The sequence below is a fragment of the Gorilla gorilla genome, chromosome 4 (assembly GCF_029281585.2).
Source record: "Gorilla gorilla gorilla isolate KB3781 chromosome 4, NHGRI_mGorGor1-v2.1_pri, whole genome shotgun sequence".
Classification (NCBI taxonomy): Eukaryota; Metazoa; Chordata; class Mammalia; order Primates; family Hominidae; genus Gorilla; species Gorilla gorilla.
The window spans coordinates 34,449,789-34,470,601 of record NC_073228.2 but is presented as its reverse complement, the minus strand read 5'-3'; the positions used below and the strand labels follow the sequence as shown (position 1 = coordinate 34,470,601).

Here is a 20,813-nt window from a genome sequence, read left to right as displayed (position 1 = left end):
GTCTTTCCCTGGTCTGCCTTGGATGTCAGAGGCTTCTTAAAGACAGCGTTATTGAGGGGCATGGTGGCTCATACCTGTGATCCCACCCCTTGGGGAGGCCAAAATGGGAGGATCACTTGAGGCCAGGAGCTCAAGAGCAGCCTGGCCAACGTGGCAAAACCCCATCTCTTTAAAAAAAAAAAAAAAGTTTCCCACTTCATGTAAGAGAGGTCCTCAAAATTCTCTTTCCTGTGGAGAGTTCTAGATTCTCTTTTACCATATGCTCTCCACTTAGCTTGTCCTGAATTGGGAAGCATAGGGCAGAGTCAGGCTTGCGTCAGCATCAGAATTACCAGAGACCTGGGTAAAAACGCAGTTCCTGGGCAACACCCACTGAGACCGTGTTAGGAGCTGGCAGAGCCCAGGGATCTGCATTTTTGACAAGCCTTCCCCCATGAGAGATTCTGCTGCAGGACCACACCCAGAAGCATTGGTCTAGGAGCACACTTGGCCCTCATCCCCACCTTGATATATTGTCTAGGAGCATTCATAAATAAATGGTCGCCAGGTTATGATGGCCAATTGAAAAAACTCTTTGTAACTAAAGCCTGATGAAACACTTGCTGGTTCATGGTTGGCGCCTGACTTTTAGAAGGTTTCTCCTCACATTTCAAGGTCAAGGGTGGGCCAGCGCATCCCTGAGCTGAAAAGGAAAGAAAAGCACCTTTCCAGTTGAGAAATTGGCTCCCCTCTGGCAAATGCCGCCAACGTAGCTTAATATTAATTTAGGGAATGCAGTCTTGTGCAGTTCCATGGAACTAGATTGGAAATCTGATAGTGCCATTTCTGTTATCTGATTCCTCACACACCTGAGATCACTCCCCACCCCCCACCCAACTCCCCCCAGCCCCAAAGGTGGCTGCAGAGGCGCAGGTGTGAGCTGGCTCACTAAGTCGCTTTCCCCCTCCTGATTAAGTGTGTGGGGGAATAAAGGAGACCCGTGTCGACTCACGCCGATCTCTGCCTTGCCTATGCTTGAGCCACTTGTGATTCCCCATAGCCCCAGCCAGCTCTGCAAGGCAGGAAGAAATATGACCAGGCAAGTTGAGAAAATAAATTAAACTAAGTGTCAACTTTTCTTGTTTCTCTCCTCATTATTAAGAGATGGAATGGGGCTCGTTTATCAAGCAGGGGGAGAAATTAATTGACACGGCTTTAATATCATGATGTCTGGCGTGTCTGGTCACATTCCTTCATTTTTTGGAAAGGCATTTTATTATAGTTTACAGCAACCAGCTGCCAAACTACTGGTGTAAACGAGGAAGCAGGTGCATGAAGGATGCCACAGTGGAGGGGCTGCGATGCCACCCTAGAGGGGACGGAGACATGGCAGAGAAGGAGGGCCAGTTCAGAAGGGACCCCAAAGAGAGGCTGCTTATTTTGGGGGGAGGGAGGAAGAAGGATATCAGGGAGGAGGGAGGGCTGTGCTAAGAGGGCATGCCCGCAGACCCCTCGAATCCATCGCGGGCTTGTTTACTGGCCACCAGGAGGGCAGTCTCAAGTATCTGCCTCTGATGGCCTCCTGACCTGGAAGTCTTTGTTCTTAACCATCCCTGAGGCTGGGTGCTGTGTACAGCTCAGGTCAGCGTGCCTGCCCCTTTTCTTTCTTCTTAATAAGGCCAGGGAAGTGAGCACTTCTCTGTCCGTCCCTCCAGGGCAGCTGACTCATTTGAGAGCCAGTTTGCTGCAAAGAAACTTCTAGTCCTACTTCAGGTACATCTGCAGTTGGGGGTCTGGAAAGGTTCGGAGAAGTCACTCTGCTGTGCTCATCCTAGTTAGACTGGCTTAGGAGATACTCTAGCTGTTTTTCTGTGTGAAGGTCTTCTTTGCTGTGTATCTCTGAAAATCCTCAGTGCCTCCTTCCCTGCTCTTATATTTAAGAAATCAGATACTTCAGGGTGCAGGGGAAGCCAACATAGAGCTGGAGTGGATGGCCATATCTTTCCCCACTCTCTCCTTGCCCTCTGTCTGCCGGATTGTAAGAACTGAGGGCTCTTGCCTATTTCATAGATGTTCTTACAGGGAAACATGACAGAGACAGGGTTCAGGGGTGCAGTTGTTGGACAAGGTAGGAATTGATGAGTATGGAACAGTCTGCCTTCATATGAAGAAGGTAGGCTGCAGGGGAGAGAACACAGGGTCCCATCGGGGCCTCAGTTCTTCGTCTGTAAAGTGGGAACAATCATTTCTATTCATACTCCCCAGGGTGGGGCTGGGGGTGAAGATCGAGTTATAGAGTGGCTGCTCAGTGACGGCAGATGAGCTTTCTCTTTTTAACATTATTATTAGAATGTGGACTGATCCTCAATAACCGCCTTTGGGAAGCAGATGCGAGTTGTGATGGAAGTAATCCTAGCCTTTCCCACCTTACAAAGTCCACATTGGCACCCGGATGTAAAAGCACACACAGCCTGATCATCACCCACCCTTTCCCAATCTCTACTGTCTGAAAACACCCAGGAACCTCTAATGGCGACTCCAATTGGCTCTCACTGAAGCCAAAGTATTGTGCAGTGATTTCCCAACATGGCAGCCAGTAATCAGAAACATGCTGCTGCTTTTGAAAAGGTAGCTTGTTTTTTTTCTTGGAACATACTGATCTTGTGAGTTATATTTTTCTTAGAGCAAAGCCAAGGCATGTGATGCCACCTCCCCATGCCTGCCATGCATCTGTGCACACTACTCATCACTTCTGCACTTCCAGGTGGGGCCTCAGACTTTCCAAGTTTAGGGTTGCAGGACAGCTGACTTGCCAAACCTGCCATAGCTCATGGAGGTGACCTAGAAATGTTCCGCGTTGGGGCTGGGGACAGCCCGAGGTGTGGGGTTGCCAATGGACGCACAGCCAACTGGGGCTCGACTTGTGACGATGCAAGCACACCACCATGCCTCCTTGCCAGGCCTGCCCCTCTCATGCTCTCTGAGCCATATGGCCACCAAATCCATCCCTGAACACTTACTGATCCAAAGAAGACCCTGACAGTCTTCTCCAGAAAAGTAGGGGGGAGTATGAAAGTAACTTGGGGTACCACTCCTGGGTTCAGTTCCTGCCTCTGGTTTAGCGGCCATGTCACGATGGATGAGTCACTGAACTGTGCAGAGCACTTGAGCACAATGACAGTAGCAGAGCCTGCCCTGCCTCTCGCAGAGTTGCCTTGGGGACCAGGTAGGACGATGGATGAAAAGGATTTTCAAACCAGAAAGTGCTCCCCACACCCACACCCAAGGGATTCATTTGTGCTGGAAGCAACCCATGAATATTGCTTTCCCCAAATACTAGGTTATTAGCAAGAGAGGGAAACTGCATGAGTTGTAAATATTCTTAAGTACACATACCTTAAATTTCTCATGGGATACTCAGAATAAATTTGACAATCTGGGGTTTTTTCCTCCCTCGTTTTTTTTTCTCCATTAACCAAGTGTGTTAACTCATGACTTGCATTGATTTTCACTGAAGATGCATTAGATACTACATGATTGCCCATTAGTGTTCATTGACCTATATGATAAGAGAAGAAAATTATTTTTGAGGCTAGGAGGAGGCTGTTCCCATCTTTCTCTCTCTGACCTAAAAAAAAATTCTCTTGTAAGTTAACTGTCGATGTTACTCAGTGACTGCGTTTGGAGCAGGTCATTTTAATTTTGAGGTATCTCGTTTTCAGATTTCGATCTTCTGTGTATGTGGTCTTTTGTAGCTTTGTATTATTCAGATGAATATTTAGTTTCGTTCATTTGGATAAAAGAGGGGGAAAAGGTTTGACTGTTAAATGCTTATCTCTTAAATAGTGCTTACTTGTTAGTTTCTAATAATAGCTTCATTCAAGAGAATGCCAGAATTTCATTTTTAAATGCTCCGTGTCAACTGCTACCCTATTAATATCCATTTTTAAACCACTGATGTTTAGGGTTAACCTTCCCACCACCTTCTTTGTCCCAGCTTTGCTGACTTCTGGAGCCCCTTGGAAGTGTGGGGTGCAGTTAAGGTGGGGGCTTTAGGAGAGGCGGGGCAGGTGCCACTTTGCTGATGCCAGGTGAGAAGGGTTTCTTTGGTGAACTAGTCTCTTGTTGCCCAAGTTCTGGCCCTTTGTTTCTCCCACCTCCCCTAGTTGTCAGTCCCTGGGTCTCCTCTCCATCCTGGGTGGTGGCTTGAGTGAGTTTAAATACCCAGGGAGGAGTTCTCTGGTTCTTAGGACCAAGGGAGATGAGCAGTGGATGTTCACAGGGGTAACCCAGAGGGCCCCGATGGAGTGCCAGCCCTCACAGACTCGCCATAGACTAGAATCCTCACTCTGTCAGCGGCTGGAGCAGGATCCCTGCTTCTGCCTGCATCTCTTACATGTCCAGAGAGGCAAAGGGAGTCTCTGGGGCACATAGCTTGTTATCTGGCCCCTTGCTGAATGAGGATAATTGTGTGTCTCTTTTACCTGGCTGCTACACCTCAGTTTGATGGGCCTTCATGAGGCTCCATTTCTGATTCTCTGTGGGGCCCTCTTTTAGGGCAATGAGAAGGAAATAATCATGACTCCCTGTCCTCCATCTCTCCCAAATCCCTTGTACATCCAGTAGATTGTTCAAAAGACTATGATGCCTTGAAAACATATGTCAAATAAAACAAGCCAGGCACAACAGTACAGGACATAGAGTGTATGATGCCACTTATATGAGAAAATTCATAGTCATAACAAGTAAAATATAGGCCAGTGTGGTGGCTCATGCCTGTAATCCCAACACTTTGGGAGGCTGAGGCAGGAGGAGCGCTTGAGCCCAGGAGTTTCGAGACCAGCCTGGGTAACATGGTGAAACCCCATCTCTGCAAAAAAATTACAAAAAATTAGCCAGGCGTGGTGGCACACACCTGTAGTCTCAGCTACCTGACAGCCTGAGATAAGAGGATTGCTTAAGCTTGGGAGATCAAGACTGCAATGAGCCAAGACTGTTCTACTTTACTCTAGCCTGAGTGACAAGGGACTGAAACCCTGTCTCAAAAAAAAAAGGAAAATAGAGATTACTAGGGCTGGGGGAGGGGGAAATGGGGAGTTATTTAACGGGTACAGAAAAGGTCAGGAGGTGGATACTGGTGATGACTGCACAGCATTTTAAGTGTACTTAATGCCACTGAATTGTGTGATTAAAAATGGCTACAATGGCCAAGCACATTGGCTCAATCCCAGCACTTTGAGAGGCTGAGGCAGGCGGATCACCTGAGGTCAGGAGCTCGAGACCAGCCTGGCCAACATGGTGAAACCCTGTCTCTACTAAAAATACAAAATTAGCCGGGTGTGGTGGCGTGTACCTGTAGTCCCAGCTACTTGGGAGGCTGAGGCAGGAGAATCGCATGAGCCTGGGAGGTGGAGGTTGCAGTGAGCCGAGATCGCGCCACTGCACTCCAACCTGGGTAACAGAGCGAGACTCTGTCTCCAAAAAAAAAAAAAAAGGCTAAGATGGTAAATTTTATGTTATGTATATTTTACCAAAATAAAATACTTATTTCAGAAAAGAAGACTGTGATGCCAAAAGGATTTTTCCCACCCATCACTCTATCCCAAATTTCTGACCCCATTGTTTTTGTCCTCCTCTGCTCATTTTAATTCATTTTGGGGGTTATTCACCACTAAGTTACTAATTCATTGTAAATGCTAATGCATCTGTGAAGTAAAAATGATTATATGTTAAGGAATAACACTTATTGATAATTAAGTGTTCTGTTGCTTCCTTGCTTTCCCCAAATGGAATAAATAAATATTTTAGACATAATCAAGTTTGTTTTCTCTGCTCGGGCCAAACACACAGAGATGTTGAAATGATATAGGTCTTTAAAACACTGCAAATGAGTCTTGACATCGCTGAATTGTTACGCATCCAGGGTACATAGGCTTGAAATCCGGGCTATCTCCTTTAATCAGGAAAATCATTTTTGTGATACTTGAATTTTGAGTCCTGTGGGGTTAGGAAAAGGACCAGCAGGGAGAATATCAGAGTCAGAATTTGAGATGATGCCCTGAGTCTTGCCCCGACCCTTCCTGGTGCAACAGTCTGCATTTTAATTCCTGTCTCCTACCTCAGCTGCCTTTCTTCCCATCTCAGAGTGGGAAACTGGGGCATCAGAGAGTCCTGAATTACCATTCAGGGTATGGAGGTGATTTGTGCAGTGGACCAGGAAGGAGTTGGTTTGCAGCAGGAAAGCAGCTTCCATGGCAGGGAACTCAGCCATGGCCTGCCATGGTGACTTGACTTTACTCCGGCCTGTATTCTAGGATCAAGTGTGGATCTTTGCTTAGCTGCAAGGTGGCTTTAAACTAGGCTGTCCTCTGGCTCATGGGGCGGTGCCCTTCAGTGGTGGCACTGACTTCATGTTCTTTCCCCATAGCCAGGATGGGTTTTTCTCATTCATCCACTCTCTCCTGCCTTCAGTCCAGAGCAGCATGATTGGCCAAGTCAGCAGGCCTGGCGGGAGGAGGTTGTGTGCAGCCCCCCTGTGTGGGATATGGAGGCAGCTGAAACCTAGAACCTTGCTGTATTAGTTTTCTGTGGCTGCCATAACAAATTACCATAAACTTCGTGGCTTAAAACAACAGAAACTTCTTGTCTCACAGTTCAGGAAGCCAGCGCTGCACTCCTCCAAGAGGTTCTGGGGGACAGTCGTTCCTTGCCTTCTGGAAAACCAGCTTCTTAAGACTCCAGGTGTTCCTGGTTTGTGGCAGTACCACTCCATTCTCTGCCTACCTCTGTCTTCACATGGCCTTCTTCTCTTTCTCTGTGTCTCAAATATCCCCTGTTTGTCTTTTAAGGACACCTGTCGTTGGATTTAGGGCCCACCCTAAATCCAGGATAATCTCTTCTCAAGATTCTTAATTAAATTACATTTGCAAAAGCTCTTTTTCCAAATAAGGTCACATTCATAAATTCCAGGGATTAGGACATGGATGTATGTTTGGAGGGCCACTATTCAACCTGCTATGCTTGTCCTAATTAGCAGTGAGGTTCCCTAAAAACTGGCCTTTCCTGGCTTGTTTTATTTGCAAGGTGCCTGGGCATGGGGGCTGGGGCAGAGGGGTGACCTTCAAAGACAGATGAGACCCAGAGTGCCCCACAGGCTGGAAGTGAGGGGTGAGAGGGAGACGCTGTCCCTGCATGGGATCCTCTGACTCGTGCCTGTTCGTGAATTGTGCAAGCAGAGGGCCATTGCCTTGTTGATCTCCACGTCCTTCACAGTGCCTAGCACAGGTGGCAGCTGGTAAATGCAGGAGGAAGAGCGGAATCAGTCTTGAGGCAAAGCAGTGGCTCAGGTGGATTAGCAAGATGCTCAGACCCTGGAGGAGCAGAAATGGCTCATTCAGTCACTCACTTAGCACTTGGTGTGTGTTAGGGGCCCTGTTCCGTCCTGAGGACCCTTAGAGAACAAGACCCCAGCATCACCTTCTTGCAGGGCGCTCTGGCTTGAAGGCACGCTGGCCAATTTCCGTGGCCTCCGCAGTACCACCCCTCCCTCCCTGTGGGATTGCAGGAGGGTGCTGGCTCTTAATCCATTCCACTGGGGCCAGTTAGGATCTGGGCCCTAGGAGGGTGGGGCTGGGGGAAGGGGATTAACCAAAAAGATTAAGTTCCTGGCTGAGTGCTCCAGGGGTCCTTGACTGGGTGGGAGTTTTAACCTGATGTTTTTAAGGCTCCTCCCAACCCAGGATTCCTGAAACATACCCCAGTAGGGTGAGCTGAATGCCCTCAGGAAACTGAAAGTGCTTAAAGGAGCGCTTGAGGAACAAATACCCCAAAGCCCAAAGAGAAGTGGCTTGGGGACGTGTCGGTGTGGCTCTTCTCCAGCTCTGCAATGATCAGTGGGACCAAGGGCCAAGGAGAAGGAGATGCCCAAAGAGAGGGAATAGGATAGCGTTCCCAGCAGCTTTCTCTCAAAGGACCTGGTTTAGGGGGTAGGGGGTATAAACCTGGTGAAAGATTTTTTTGTTGGACAGCATTTCAAACAACGTATCGATGTCTGCTTCAGGCCTCTGAGGTAACTGAGAACCTAGCTTTTACTGGGTGACACTGGGAGAAACTCAGCACCTTTGAGCCCCTCCAGCAGACACTCATGTCCACTTTATGGTACATCTGATGCTGCCTTATGTATCTACAACAGGCTGGACTGTGTATGCTGGGAGCACTGGCCCAGTATTTGGTGGGTGGTGGTAGCAAATGACATGATAAAGATCACGATTGCTGTGTTTCGTGGTCCTAGCCCTCTGTTTTACTGGAAATGGTTTGGGAGCAGATAGTAGCCTTTTTTATTCTCATACCGAAGAATCTGCTAGTCCCTGCAGGAGCTATGCTAAAGGAGCTCCACATATCAGCTCCCTGTTTCCTGGTGTTCCTTAGAAGATGGTGATGTTAGAGTTGGATGCATGAGAGTCAGAAGGGACCTGAGAAATTCCCTCTCCGTCTTGTGTTGCAGGGACCCAAAATAGACACAGAGTTTGAAAAGGAAGCATCTGTATTTTGCTCATTGACTGGAAACACAATTATCATAATATAATTGTGATAGAACAGCCATTCAGTTTTTGTCTTCCTGCTTGGTGTGTCTGGCCATTCAGTTTTTGTCTTCCTGCTTGGTGTGTCTGGCTTAGTGTTCAGCCAGGTTCATACCTTTGGGGAGAAGAGTGTCTTAGCTGGGGCGGCTATAATGAATTACCAAGGTCTAAGAAAAACGGTTTATTTCTCACAGTTCTGGAAGCTGGCAGTTAAGAGCAGAGTGCCAGCATGGTCATTTCTGGGAGGGCCCCCCTTCCTGTGTACAGACAGCTGCCTTCCTATTGCATCCTCGCATGGTAGAGAGAAAAAACAAGCTTTCTAGTGTCTTTCTGTAAGGGCACTAATTCCATTTATGAGGGCCCCATCCTCACGAACTCATCACCTCCCAGAGGCCTGAACTCTTAATACCATCACATTGGGAGTTTGGATTTCAACATGAATCTGGGTTGGGGGTCGGGGGGGCAGCAAGGGGCAGCCACAAACATTCAGATGGCAGCAGACAGCCTTGTGAATCCTGATTTGGGTTGTGACAGGAGGTGTGAAACCCAGGGTCCAGTTCTACCACTTTCATTTGCAGATGCAAAAGTTGAGGCTCAGAGAGGGGAAGGGGCTCCCCCAGATTAAACATAAAGTAGATGCACAGTGAGAAGTGGAAGCCAGGTCTCAGTCTCCCCATCAGTGTGTCTGCCCCCATGGCCTGTGCTCCCTCGCCATGTTAACACTACCATGTGGCAGCTGCATCCCATCCAAGGAGGGTGCAACCCTGCATGGGGCCATGTGGTAAAGCAGCACTTACTGAGTGGGGTCACAGATGGGGCCACATGCTGGAAACGCTGTCGGAGGCGGGAGGAGAAGAAAGAAAGGGGCAGGAGGGTAGGAGAGGAACTGAGGATACTGAGCAGCAGTCGCCTGCCAAAATTCTTCAGTGCAGCTTGTCTAGCAAAGCCGGTCTCCAGCAGAGTAAATACAGTGGATAGCTGACGGGCTGACAGCAGGCATCAAACAGTCTTAAACTGCCCCAAATCCAGAGCGCTTTTGAAGCAGCAGTATAAAAAGGATGCCTGCGCGGAACAGAGGCCTGAAACTTTTAATAGTTTCTTCCAGGCCTCAGGATGTCCTGATGAGGTATTAGAGGAAGTAATTCAGGAAGAAAAGGACAAATAACCACCTCCGTCTGGAGGCCGACCCGAGGGCTGGCCAGGGCTGCTCGCGGAAAGGGCAAGCGTGGCCCCGCAGTGATCCACGAGGCTCTCGTTAGCCCACCCGCCTGCTGCCGTGCACAGAGCCGCGGGGCTCTGACCCTTGTAAATAACAGACAAGTAAATTTCTTGTTTGCTTCGGGGCAAATGTAAACCACACAGTGCCCGCTGCATGTGGGTGAAATCATTAACTTTTCCTCGCTGTCGGAAGGGTGCTCAGTACAAATTAGAAATCATTGCCTCCAACCTCAAGGTCCTCCCAAGGATCCGCCTACCTACCCCCAGACCAGGAGGCTGTCAAGACCTCAGGACGTCAGAGAAAAACCTGGGCCTGCCAGAACTGAACTCACCCCGCCTCTCTTTGTTTTTTCTTCTCTCTCTTTTCCTTTAGGGTTTGGCTTTGTCACTTTTGAGAATGAAGATGTTGTGGAGAAAGTCTGTGAGATTCATTTCCATGAAATCAATAATAAAATGGTAAGTGTGTAGGGGTTGCGCTGAAATGGAATGCCCCCTTCCTCTACGTACACACCCAGTCTTGCAGACTGCTCCAGCCCATCATCAGGCTGGAGTGGGCAAGGGTGGGGAGGGGGCTAGATGCTCGGGGTCCAGGCCTGTGAACAGTAGCAGTTGTTTCATACTGAGGTGGACAAACTCTATAAAGGACCAAGTCGTGAATATTTTCATCTTTGCAGGCCATAAAGCTGACTGCAACTACCCAGTTCTGCTGGGTAGCGTCCATAGGCAATGCATACATGAAGGAGTGGGGCTGTGTTTCAATAAAGCTTTGTTTATGGACACCAAAATTTGAACCTTATGTAATTTTCACAGATCACAAAATATTAATTTTTTAACCACTTAAAATGTAAAAACCAGGCCAAGCATGGTGGCTCATGCCTATAATCTCTGCACTTTAGAAGGCCAAGGCAGGAAAATCACTTGAGGCCAGGAGTTCGAGACGAGCCTGGGAAACATAGCCAGACCTCATCTCTTAAAAAAAAAAAAAAAAAAAAAAAAAAAGCTGGGTGCAGTGCACCTTTACCCCACCTACTCAGGAGGCTGAGGTGGGAGGATCACCTGACCCCAGGAGGTTGAGGCTGCAGTGAGCCATGATCACACCACTGTACTCCAGCCTGGGCAACAAAGGGAAACCCTGTCTCAAAAAAAATAAAAATAAAATAAAATGTAAAAACCGTTCTCAATTCTTGGACTTTACATAAACAGGCAGAAGGGCGGGATTTGACCTATGAGTCGTAACTTGCTGGCACCTAGCTTAGGATATTCTTTTGCTGTGCAGCTTTTGAGAGGTATATCCTAGATAGGAAGTTTACTGCACCAAACTATTTTTCTCTTTGGGTCCTGCTGGAAAATTAACATTCCCTCCCTTGCCATCAATTAATTTCTGCCCTCTTGATCAGCTGCTTCCTTCCCTCTCTTTGGCTCTTTAATGTTCCTTTTTCTGCCACAGCAGCCTCAAGAGGAAGGGAGGTTGGATTACTGGAAGTTTGGGAAGTCGTGTAGGCCTCCCAGATCAGTGGCCACCAGAGGGTGCCATATCATGCATAGCATTTGCACACTCAAAGTCTCAAACTCCTTTCTTCGGATTGAGTAGGGGGGGGTGAGAATTCCCTTCTTTGTTGGTTCCAGAAAAATAGAAGCTCAGCAGGTGTTTCTGGAACCATCAGCAGGTCCTTCGGAGCAAAAACATTTTGGTTGGCCACGAGAGCCTCCAGCCTCAAGAGAAGAGGGAGGGCAAATTTGTGTTTCAATTGCAGCTGTAACTTTAATATTTTCTTCCTTTTGTCAAAACATTTCTTGCTTCTAAAACATGCATTCAGACATGCATTGTATATTGGTCTGATATGTGTTCACCAACTTTAAATTCAATAATAGAGCTTTTAGTGTGGATAAGATCAAAGCAATCTGCTTAGCATGTGGTGCTACAGGCCTGATTCAATATTTGACTTGCTAATTTTTTCCCAGGGCACTAAAATAATATTGTTCATATTGTTCCTTGCCATCATATGCATCTGAAATGAAAATACTCTTTTTTTGCATACTGTATGTTGGAGGCATCAACTCAGACATTAAAATGTTAGGAGGGAGATAAGTGTGACAGAATAACACAGGTCCCCTCATAGGCTTTCTCTGCTCCCCAAATGTCCGTGCAAGTTTACAGTTGGTACTTTTCTCTTGGTAGGTTACTACTTGCTATTTTTTTTTTTTAATTGAGACAGAGTCTTGCTTTGTTGCCCTGGCTGGAATGCAGTAGCACGATCTCAGCTCACTGCAACCTCCGCCTCCCGGGCTCAAGCAATTCTCCTGCCTCAGCCTCCCAAGTAGCTGGGACTACAGGCGTGTGCCAGCACACCCAGCTAATTTTTGTATTTTTAGTAGAGACGGGATTTCACCATGTTGGCCAGGCTGATCTCAAACTCCTGACGTCAAGTGATCCACCTGCCTCGGCCTCCCAAAGTGCTGGGATTACAGGCATGAGCCACTGTGCCCGACCAGTACTAGCTATTTTTAAAAAGAGAGAGAGGACTTAAATGAAACTTGCATCCACTGCCCAGATGCCTTGTTTATCCTAGCCAGAGCACGCCATTGACAGGCTCCACTAAGGCTGCTGGGCAGTGGGGAATAGAAGAGAGTACTGGCAGATGCCATTCCTGTCTTGCCAAGCCTTAAGGGTTCATCAGGAAAGGCCAGATGTAGACCGGAAAGACATTGCTCCATTTGTCACCTTGAATGCATATGTGTAGCCCTTCCCTGTTGACAGGCTTTGAAACGAACCCGAGACACAGATGGGGAAAGGCTTTATCCTGGGAAACTGAGGCTCAGGGGATAGGTCCCAGGCTATCCAGAGAGTGAAGGAGCATAGGTCTGGAGCTTACTGGTGCCAAAGGAACTATATAGACAGTTGTTGGAGCTTGGGGGTGGGAGGGTGAATCCCCAGATAACCCGGGCAGCAATCAGGAAGTAGAGCTTCTGCCCCAGAAGAAGAACCCATGGGGCTGGCTTGAAGCCAGAGAGATTTGCAGCCATTTTCCTGTTTCGTATTTATCGCCTTCTCTCCCACCCAGGTGGAGGGTGACTATGTCAGGTGCACGTAACCGGGTTTTTAGTGTAAGGGTTTGTGTTTGCCTTTGAATCTGGGGCTAGTACTTGTTCTTCAAGAGAATGAGCAAAGATGGAAGTAGACAAGAGGAAGAAGTGGGGGCAGATTGATTCGGATGACAGGCTTTGGAGGTGTTGGTCCACGTTCCCAGCACAGCCCAACAGTTATGAGCTCCAAGGTGGGGAGTTTAGAGGCCCTGGGAGAGGACTTTGGAGAAGAACACTGGGCCTTGCTGAGCTCCAGTAAGACAGGGCTGGTAATGATACTGCCTCATTGGGTTGTTAGAGACTGGGTGACATACCATGAGCAAAGGGCTTACTTAGCACAGTGTCTGCACAGGGTGCAAGCTTGATCTGTGTTATCTCTTGCCATTATCCTTGCCATCATCCACGAGTTGTCATTGAGAGAGATTTCTCCAGCCAATTCCCCTCCTCTGAAGAAGGGTGGAATTTAAGGGGTGTTGGTAGAGAAGCCTGGATCCTGAATTGTTTTGGTTTTTGTGATACTGGTTTCTACTTCTGAGGCCCAAAGAAAAGGAAATGAGTTTAAACTGGGCTGTGGACAGAATTCAAATGAGATATCTGGAAAAACTGAAAACTCAGAGACTGCCAAGCAAGAACGTGGATGATTGTTAGAATGTGCATAGGAGTGTTTCATAAACAGGACTGTGCTATGAAGCCACAGACCCATCTCCTTAAACCCTCGCAATCTTTCTGGGTATTTGGCAGGAAGTGGCAGATAGCTGCACCCCCTGGTACATACTAGAGCCATGATTTTTTTATATTCACAGATAGGAAAGGTCTTACTGCAGATTAGTCACAGACATAGGACTTGAATCTAGGTCTTCTGATTCAATCTCATGTGCCTGGCACTTAGGAGACCCTGTATAAATAATTGTGGACTAAATAAAGGATTCACTGAAGGACCACATGTCTGTGAGGCACATTATAGTTCCTAAAGCCATTGCCTATCTAATTGGGTCGGGGAGTCTCTTCCTGGGCATTTTTTAAAATGGAGTTCCTTCTCTACCATGCAGAAGGGCCAGGAGAAGGCGTGAGTCATTCTACTCACAGGGGACCAGGATAGCTGTCTTTGGGAAGTGGGGATCACAGTAATCCTTCCCTTCATTCTCCATGTAGGCCCTGCCTTAAGGAGGTTATCTCCAGGCAGGAGGATGCCCAGAAAGACCCCACATGACACCCTTTCACACATAAAGATCCCACTAATAGCTGACATTGGGTGGTACAAACTACATACTCTACTAAACACTTTATGCATCATGCATCTTATTTCATTTGATTTTCACTTACTCTTTAATCATTATCCCCGTTTACAGATTGGCAAGGCGAGGCAGAGAGAGGTTAAGCAGTTTGCCCAAGGTCACGTGGTCAGCAAATGGCAGCCCCAGAATTCGAACCCAGAAAGCTATACTCCAGAGCTCACATCTGTACCCATCAGACTGTGTGTCCCCTTCAGGCCAAAAGGGGCTTTCAGGGTTATGTAGCTGGGCTGCAGGCCCTCCACCACTGACCGCCCTTTCCCAGTCAGCTATGTCGTGGCCCATGTGGTTCCATGTTCTCCTAGGAGAAGAGCAGAGGAGACAGGCCAGATTCCCAGCTAGGGAGAAGGACCATGCTTGGGTTTTACAGGTCCCAAATCTCCATGCCTCTTCCTCCACTGCCACAGACACAGATAAGTGACGAGCGTGGGTCAGGAGCTGACTGCCACCCAAGCTCAGGGCCAAACCCACAAGCTCTCCAAGCCAGAGCAAAATGCAAATGTGGCTCTTTATCAATAAACACACACAAATGCATGCACAGAGCCGCCTCGTGACCCACCAGAGAGGGGATCCTCCCTGGCTACTCTGTGTGCCCCAGTGCGGATGCAGCTAATAATGCCTCCCGTAGCGTCCCCCTGATTGAAGCAGCCCCTGAGCAGCAGGGACACTTGCTTGATGAGTCACCAGAGCCCAGCCTTCAAGCGGCCTCCTGATGAGCCAGGCAGCAGCAGGAAGGGAGGTGAGAATTGACAAGAGCCACCTCCAGGCATCCGCAGAGGCCTAGTACAGCCTAGAGCTTGAAATGATGTTGGGGAGCCATCACCACCCTCATTGGGTGAGAGCGTGGGTACAGCCTGAAAGGTGCCTGGGACGAGGGCATCTCAGGTAGAGCCTTTCCTCACGCCTGATTCAACAGAAAGGAATCGGTGCTTATAGGCACTGGGACTGTGCTTTATGTGCGTGCTGTCTCCTTTTGTCCTCACAACATCCTGAGCAGGGGTCCTCATCTCATTTTACAGAGGGGTTCACTAGAGCTCAGCAGCAGTGGATCTTCCTTGGTGGGACAGTTCTAAGGGGCAGAGCTGGGATTTGAACCTGTGTCATTCTGGTTCCGAACCCTCTGTTCTTCTCATTATACCTTGCTGCCCATTTAGGCAAACCTAGTATTTGAAAAAAATGGATTTATATGATGAGTGAATATCAAGAAGAGTTTTTATTTGCTTCATACAATACTACTGCAGGATTACTTTAAATCAACTTTGTCCAACCCATGACCCACGGGCCATATGTGGCCCAGGATGGCTTTGAATGCAGCCCAAAGCAAATTCATAAACTTTCTTAGAACCTTATGAGATTTTTTTTTAAATTTTTTTTTTTAAAGCTCATCAGCTATCTTTAGTGTTAGTGTATTTTATGTGCGGCTGAAGACAGTTCTTCCAGTGTGGCCCAAGGAAGCCAAAAGATTGGACACCCCTGCTTTCTGTTTTTCGTTTTTTGTTTGTTTTGTTTCTGCAGACACGGTCTCATTCTGTCACCCAGGCTGGAGTGCAGTGGCACGATCTCGGCTTACCACAACCTCTGCCTCCCAGGTCTGAGTGATTCTCGTGCCTCAGCCTCCCGAGTAGCTGGGATTATAGGCATGCGCCACCACGCCCAGCTAATTTTTTGTGTGTTTTTAGTAGAGAGAGTGTTTCACCATGTTGGCCAGGTGGTCTAGAACTCCTGATCTCAAGTGATCCCCTTGCCTCTGCCTCCAAAAGTGCTGGGATTACAGGCGTCAGCCACTACACCTGGCTACACCCCCGCTTTAGGTAGTCCTTTTTCTTACTCCTTTAAGGTGATAGGATTTACAGAAATTCGCTAATAACTCATGGGTACAGCTACTTTGGTTGTCGCTTGTCTTGGAATGAGAGGTCTGGATGCTGGTAATCAAAGTGTGGTCCATGTACCAGCAGCCTTGGCAGCCCCTAGGAGCTGGTTAGGAATGCAGAGTCCCAGGACCCACCCTAGACCTACAGAGTCAGAATCTGCGTGCTGACAAATCCCCAGTGATTGGTGTGCACATTAAAGTCTGAGAAGCACCAGGCAAGGGCCACTGCTAATGGCAGATAATGTGGGAGTTGTGGGTCATAAATTGCCCAGCCATCATCATCAGAAGGAAGGGACTTGGGAATGAAGGGAGCATGGAGCCAGGCCAAATGGGGCCAAACCAGGCCTGGCATCTGGACCTCCAGGCCAGTCTGGTGCTCTTGGCACCACTCCATACTCCCTCTATGGTCAAACAGAGACCAGATTTCCGAAGATCTCCCAGAGGAAGCTCTCAGTGCCAGGGACTGCTCCTGCCCCTCACCATGCCCTACCCCTCTGGGTGCAGGCCTTGGAGCATTGCTTGCAGAAGACACGTGAGGCATGCATCTCTTGGGGTAAAGGGCTCGATTCTCCTGAGTGAGGTGCACGTGTCCTTGTCCCCAAGTCGGGACCTGCTGGGTCACTTAGAGGCACCAAGAGAGCCTTGGAACCTGAGCCTGAATCCCAGGTCCACCGCTGGTGATTCTGTAACCACAGGCGAGTGCCCTACCTGTCTGCACCAGTTTGCTCCTGTGGGAAATCAGAAGATTGAGGATGGCTGCCTTTTGCAGCTTATATAAAGCTCTGATTTGATACCTGGAGGTCTCGGCCTGTTCTGTTGTAGGGTATGTAATCGGGTAGCCTTGAAGGAATCAGCCCTTGATAACTTCAAGTTTCCCCCACTGGGCCTAAGCCAGGGGCCAGCAAATTTTCTGTAACGGGCCAGAGAGTCTCTGTCACATCTACTCAGCCCTGCCATTGTAGCACAAACACAGTCCAGGCAATATATAAATGAAGGGGCGTGGCTGTGTTCAAATAAAGCTTATTTACAAAAACTCATGGCAGCTGGGTTTGGCCTGCTGGCCACAGTTTGTTGACTCCTGGACTAAACTAATCTAGCTCAGAGCAGGCCCAGTCAGGGTGCTCCTTGTCTACAGGGGTCCAATGAAAGGCATTTAGCCAAATGGTCAGCCAGTTTCACTATCGAGCACACATTATTAGGGGCAGAGTAGAAAGGGGGTGCCCCAAACAGGCACAGAGTTTGGGGATAGCAGCCTGTGGAAAGTATCAGTGCCTTCATTCTTTGGGGGAGCCCCCAGGTGGGGAGTGACACAATGGTCAGAACAGGGTGCTGTCAACCAGGGAGGCCTTCCTGGTAGAGGGTGCCTCAAGTCCTCAGTGCTGAACCCCCTTCCACTTCCCAGCTTTGTGGCCTTGGGCAAGTTACTTCTGTGTTTCGGCTCTGTGGTCCCCCTTTCTGTAAAACAGGTTGTGGTAGTGCCTACCTCGGAGAGTGCTGTGACTTAAGACTTGTAAGGGGTTTGGAACAGAGCCAGGCCATGGCACGCTCTCTATCAGAGTGATAGATTTTTTCACCACTGTCATCATTGTCATCATTCTTAGAATTATTTTACTGAGCAAATAAAGAGTTAGCAGGTAAGGAGGTCCTCAGCAGATTATAAGTCAGTAAAATGCAAGTGGTGCAGGACCTGGGCAGGACTGGGTCCCGAGCCTACGGGGCAGGGATGGAGAGTATGAGGTGGGCACTCTCAGTGCCTCTGGGGATGGTCCTAGGAAAGGAGGTGGTGCACCTCCCAAAGCAGGAGGAACCAAGAGATGTGATTGTCTAGGTCCCAGAAAAGCTGAGTCCCACTCTTCACCTGACTCGTTCTTTAAGAAGGTTCCAGAAAAAGCAAAGCCTACTGAGATCTTAGGCCTGCTACCCTTCAGCCCAGGGCATACCTGGGGGATTGACTCGGAACAGGGGATTCTGGGGAAGGAAGGGCAGAAGGATAAGAAGGGAGGAGGGTCCTGAGCTGTCCTCTTGGACTCAGGGCTGCGGTGCTGTGACCAGCCCATCCATGGAGGCCAGCCCCAGGCTAGGGTCGGCTTCTGGGCCCTGCCACCTGGCAAGGTGCCCAGTGATTGGCTCACCCCCCACTCCTTCCAGCTGCTCCTCCTCAGCCCTGAAGACAGCTCAGTCGGGAACCAGCCCAAAAGTGGTGGGTGTATTTGTGTGTGGGGAGGGGGGCGGGTAATGTGGGTGGAATTAACTAGGCTTCTGTATTCACAATCCTATTTGTAGCATCATTCTCACTCGTAAGCTAATTTTAGCCATCCATTCTGCTTCTGTTGCCATTTATAAAATGAGAATGTCAAATGCAATATTAAACAAGCAGGATGAAGGCAAAAAAGGAAATGCCAGAGAGGCATTTAATAAATGAATCTGGTGTTTACGTGGGAGAGGGAGAGATCCTGCCCCCCACGTATCACACACGCAAGCGCGTGCACATGCTGTTTGTGTACAGGCTGTGTTAATGAGAGCAGAGTGATTAGTGTGTTGGGGGAGGCCGGGTGGTTCGGTGGTAAATGTTTGTTGCTCTTTAGGCAGAAGTAATTTGGCCTGCAGGGAGTGGCCTCCCAGTTGCGTGAGTGGTTCGCTTGCCCTTCATCTGTCCTCTGGCGATGTCAGTGTAGGCAGGGCCAGGGAGGGCAGTGGTCTGTCTCCTCAGTATCTCAGCACCCAGTGCCTCTGGGCTTTTCTGAACGTGCTGCCACCAGCGTCCCCGTACTCCACCCCCAGGGCGCAGGGTCATGAGAGGGGAGCATGGAGACCACTAGGAGGGGCTGCTCCCCCTTCTCTTCTGCCTCTTCCCCGCGCAGAAGGCAGGGCATGAACAGTCTGCGCCCGTATGCAGCTGCAGAGACCAAGCCCAGAGTAGCGTGGCTCTTGCCTGGACTCTTGCCAATTTCTCTTCTAGTTTCACTCTAGTTTCCCCAGGGCCTGGGAGTTCTGTCCCTGGTTCTTCCTTTGCCCTCTTCTTTCAGCTGCCTCTGCCTAGAAAAGAAGGCTCAAGCCATACCTTTTATTTTCTCCCTCTTTTAAATAAATGAAGTTAGGCCCCACGTAGGGCCTCTGGCCCAGCCCATCGTGCCCTGGGGTAAGCACTCCTCCAGCTTTGTGGCAGAACCTGAGCACCTGCTGGAGGCTGAGGTTTCTTTCCACTTTGAAATGCCCTTGCAGGTTCCCAGAAATGAAAAGGAGGACAGCTGCTGCTGCCACCATCAGCTTTTTCCCCAAATAGTGCGGCCTGGGAAGCTCTCTTTGCACATCCTGCTGATGAAAGCAGGGAGATGGGACCTACCTGGCCGACAGGTGCAGGGAGGGTTAGGGAGAAAAGCAATGACTATGTGCTAAGAATCTGCTGTGCTGGGGAGGCTGCTCCTCTCTCTCTTCCTCTTCACTCCCCATTCTGGGATTTCAGTGAACACAGATGTGACCTGACTTCATCACCTTCAAAGGCACTCACCTAGGCTCCATGTGGAGAGGGCAAGGTGTGACTCAACCAACTTTATCCAGTGCAAGCACTTTATAGGATTAGCTCCGAGAGCCCTATGGGGTAGGCACAGCTGTCACTGTTTTAGAGATGAGAAAATTGAGGTGCAAAGAAGTTAGTCAGCTGGTCTCAGCTCAGCGGGCAAGTGGAACAGAGATTTAAAGCCAGGAGCCTTAGCCCCAGGCTAGACTGCCGTATAACAGACTAGGAGGCACCCACTCGCAGATCTGGGCAGGGTGGGGGCTGCAGTTATTGGGGTACATCTCAGGCGATATTGGGGACTAGCTCCTCTCTACCCATTGCCCAGATTCTGAGGACCTCTGAGGGAAGAGCCACATCTCAGCCACATTCATTTCTGTGTCCACACCCAGCCGCTGCTTGGTAAATAGTAGATGCTTAATGTTTATTTTTGGTTTATGACCTATTTTACTTTGCCATCACTGATTGTAATAAAACACTGAGCAGAGGAAACAATGGATGAAATTAATTCTGGAAGTGGTAAGGAGATCAGCTGTGGAAGCTAGCATTGGGAAAGGCTTTGTGAACTAGACCCAGATAGGCCTTGAGGGTTGGGTGGAGAGTGTGGGGAAGGGCTGTGTGAGGTGGGGTGATGGGGTGGCTGGCAGCCAGAGACCCAGAGGAGGGAGCAGGGGTTTTGAAGCTGGGGGTCTATGATTGAATTCTGACTGTGCTTTGTGACCTTGGGCAAGTCATTCCTTAGAACCTCTGTGTCCTTTTCTGCTGTAACTACGAGGCGGGTAAGGCCATCGCACAGAGGAAATGAGGCTCCATGCAATGAGGGAGTTGACAACCATGGACATTCTTTGAGGACTTCTGTGTGCCAGGCACTGTGCTTTATATCCATTATGTGTATATGTTATGTAATATATGAAAATTACAAGGATGTTGTGGCTGTGCCTAGTTATGGATAGCACTCAATAAACAGTGTGTGCCTTCCTCCCCAGAGTAACCCTCCTGAGTCAAGATTATAAATCTAATAGGTCTCTCAGTGCCTTTTGCAAACAGGTCTGGGCCATTTATAACATGCATGTGTCCTGGAAGGTAGACATTCCTGCTGCCTGCCTTTCCCTATGGAAGCTGGCAGCTCCATTTCCGTTTGCACAGTAACCCCTTCCTCTGTAGACTGCATGGGCAGGTCCCACATCCATGAGGACCTTTTTGCGTAGAACAAGAAAAGTTATCATTTACAAGTAGATCCCCTGGTGCTTGGCCACACGCTGGTCCCTGTCCACAAG

At 48.8% G+C, this 20,813-nt stretch overlaps 1 protein-coding gene across 10 annotated transcripts in view; it reads left to right on the top strand.

Moving 5' to 3' along the window:
• Positions 1–20,813, top strand: part of MSI2 (musashi RNA binding protein 2) — a 427,746-nt gene that overhangs the window by 329,934 nt on the left and 76,999 nt on the right. For all 10 annotated transcript variants that reach the window (XR_008679738.2, XM_055386794.2, XM_055386792.2 and 7 more), the window contains one exon: positions 10,150–10,232. Coding sequence is in view for 9 of the 10 variants with exons in the window: in XM_055386794.2 (XP_055242769.1) it covers positions 10,150–10,232 (83 nt within the window). In the remaining variant the exon portion in view is untranslated. The remainder of the gene's footprint in view (positions 1–10,149; positions 10,233–20,813) is intronic.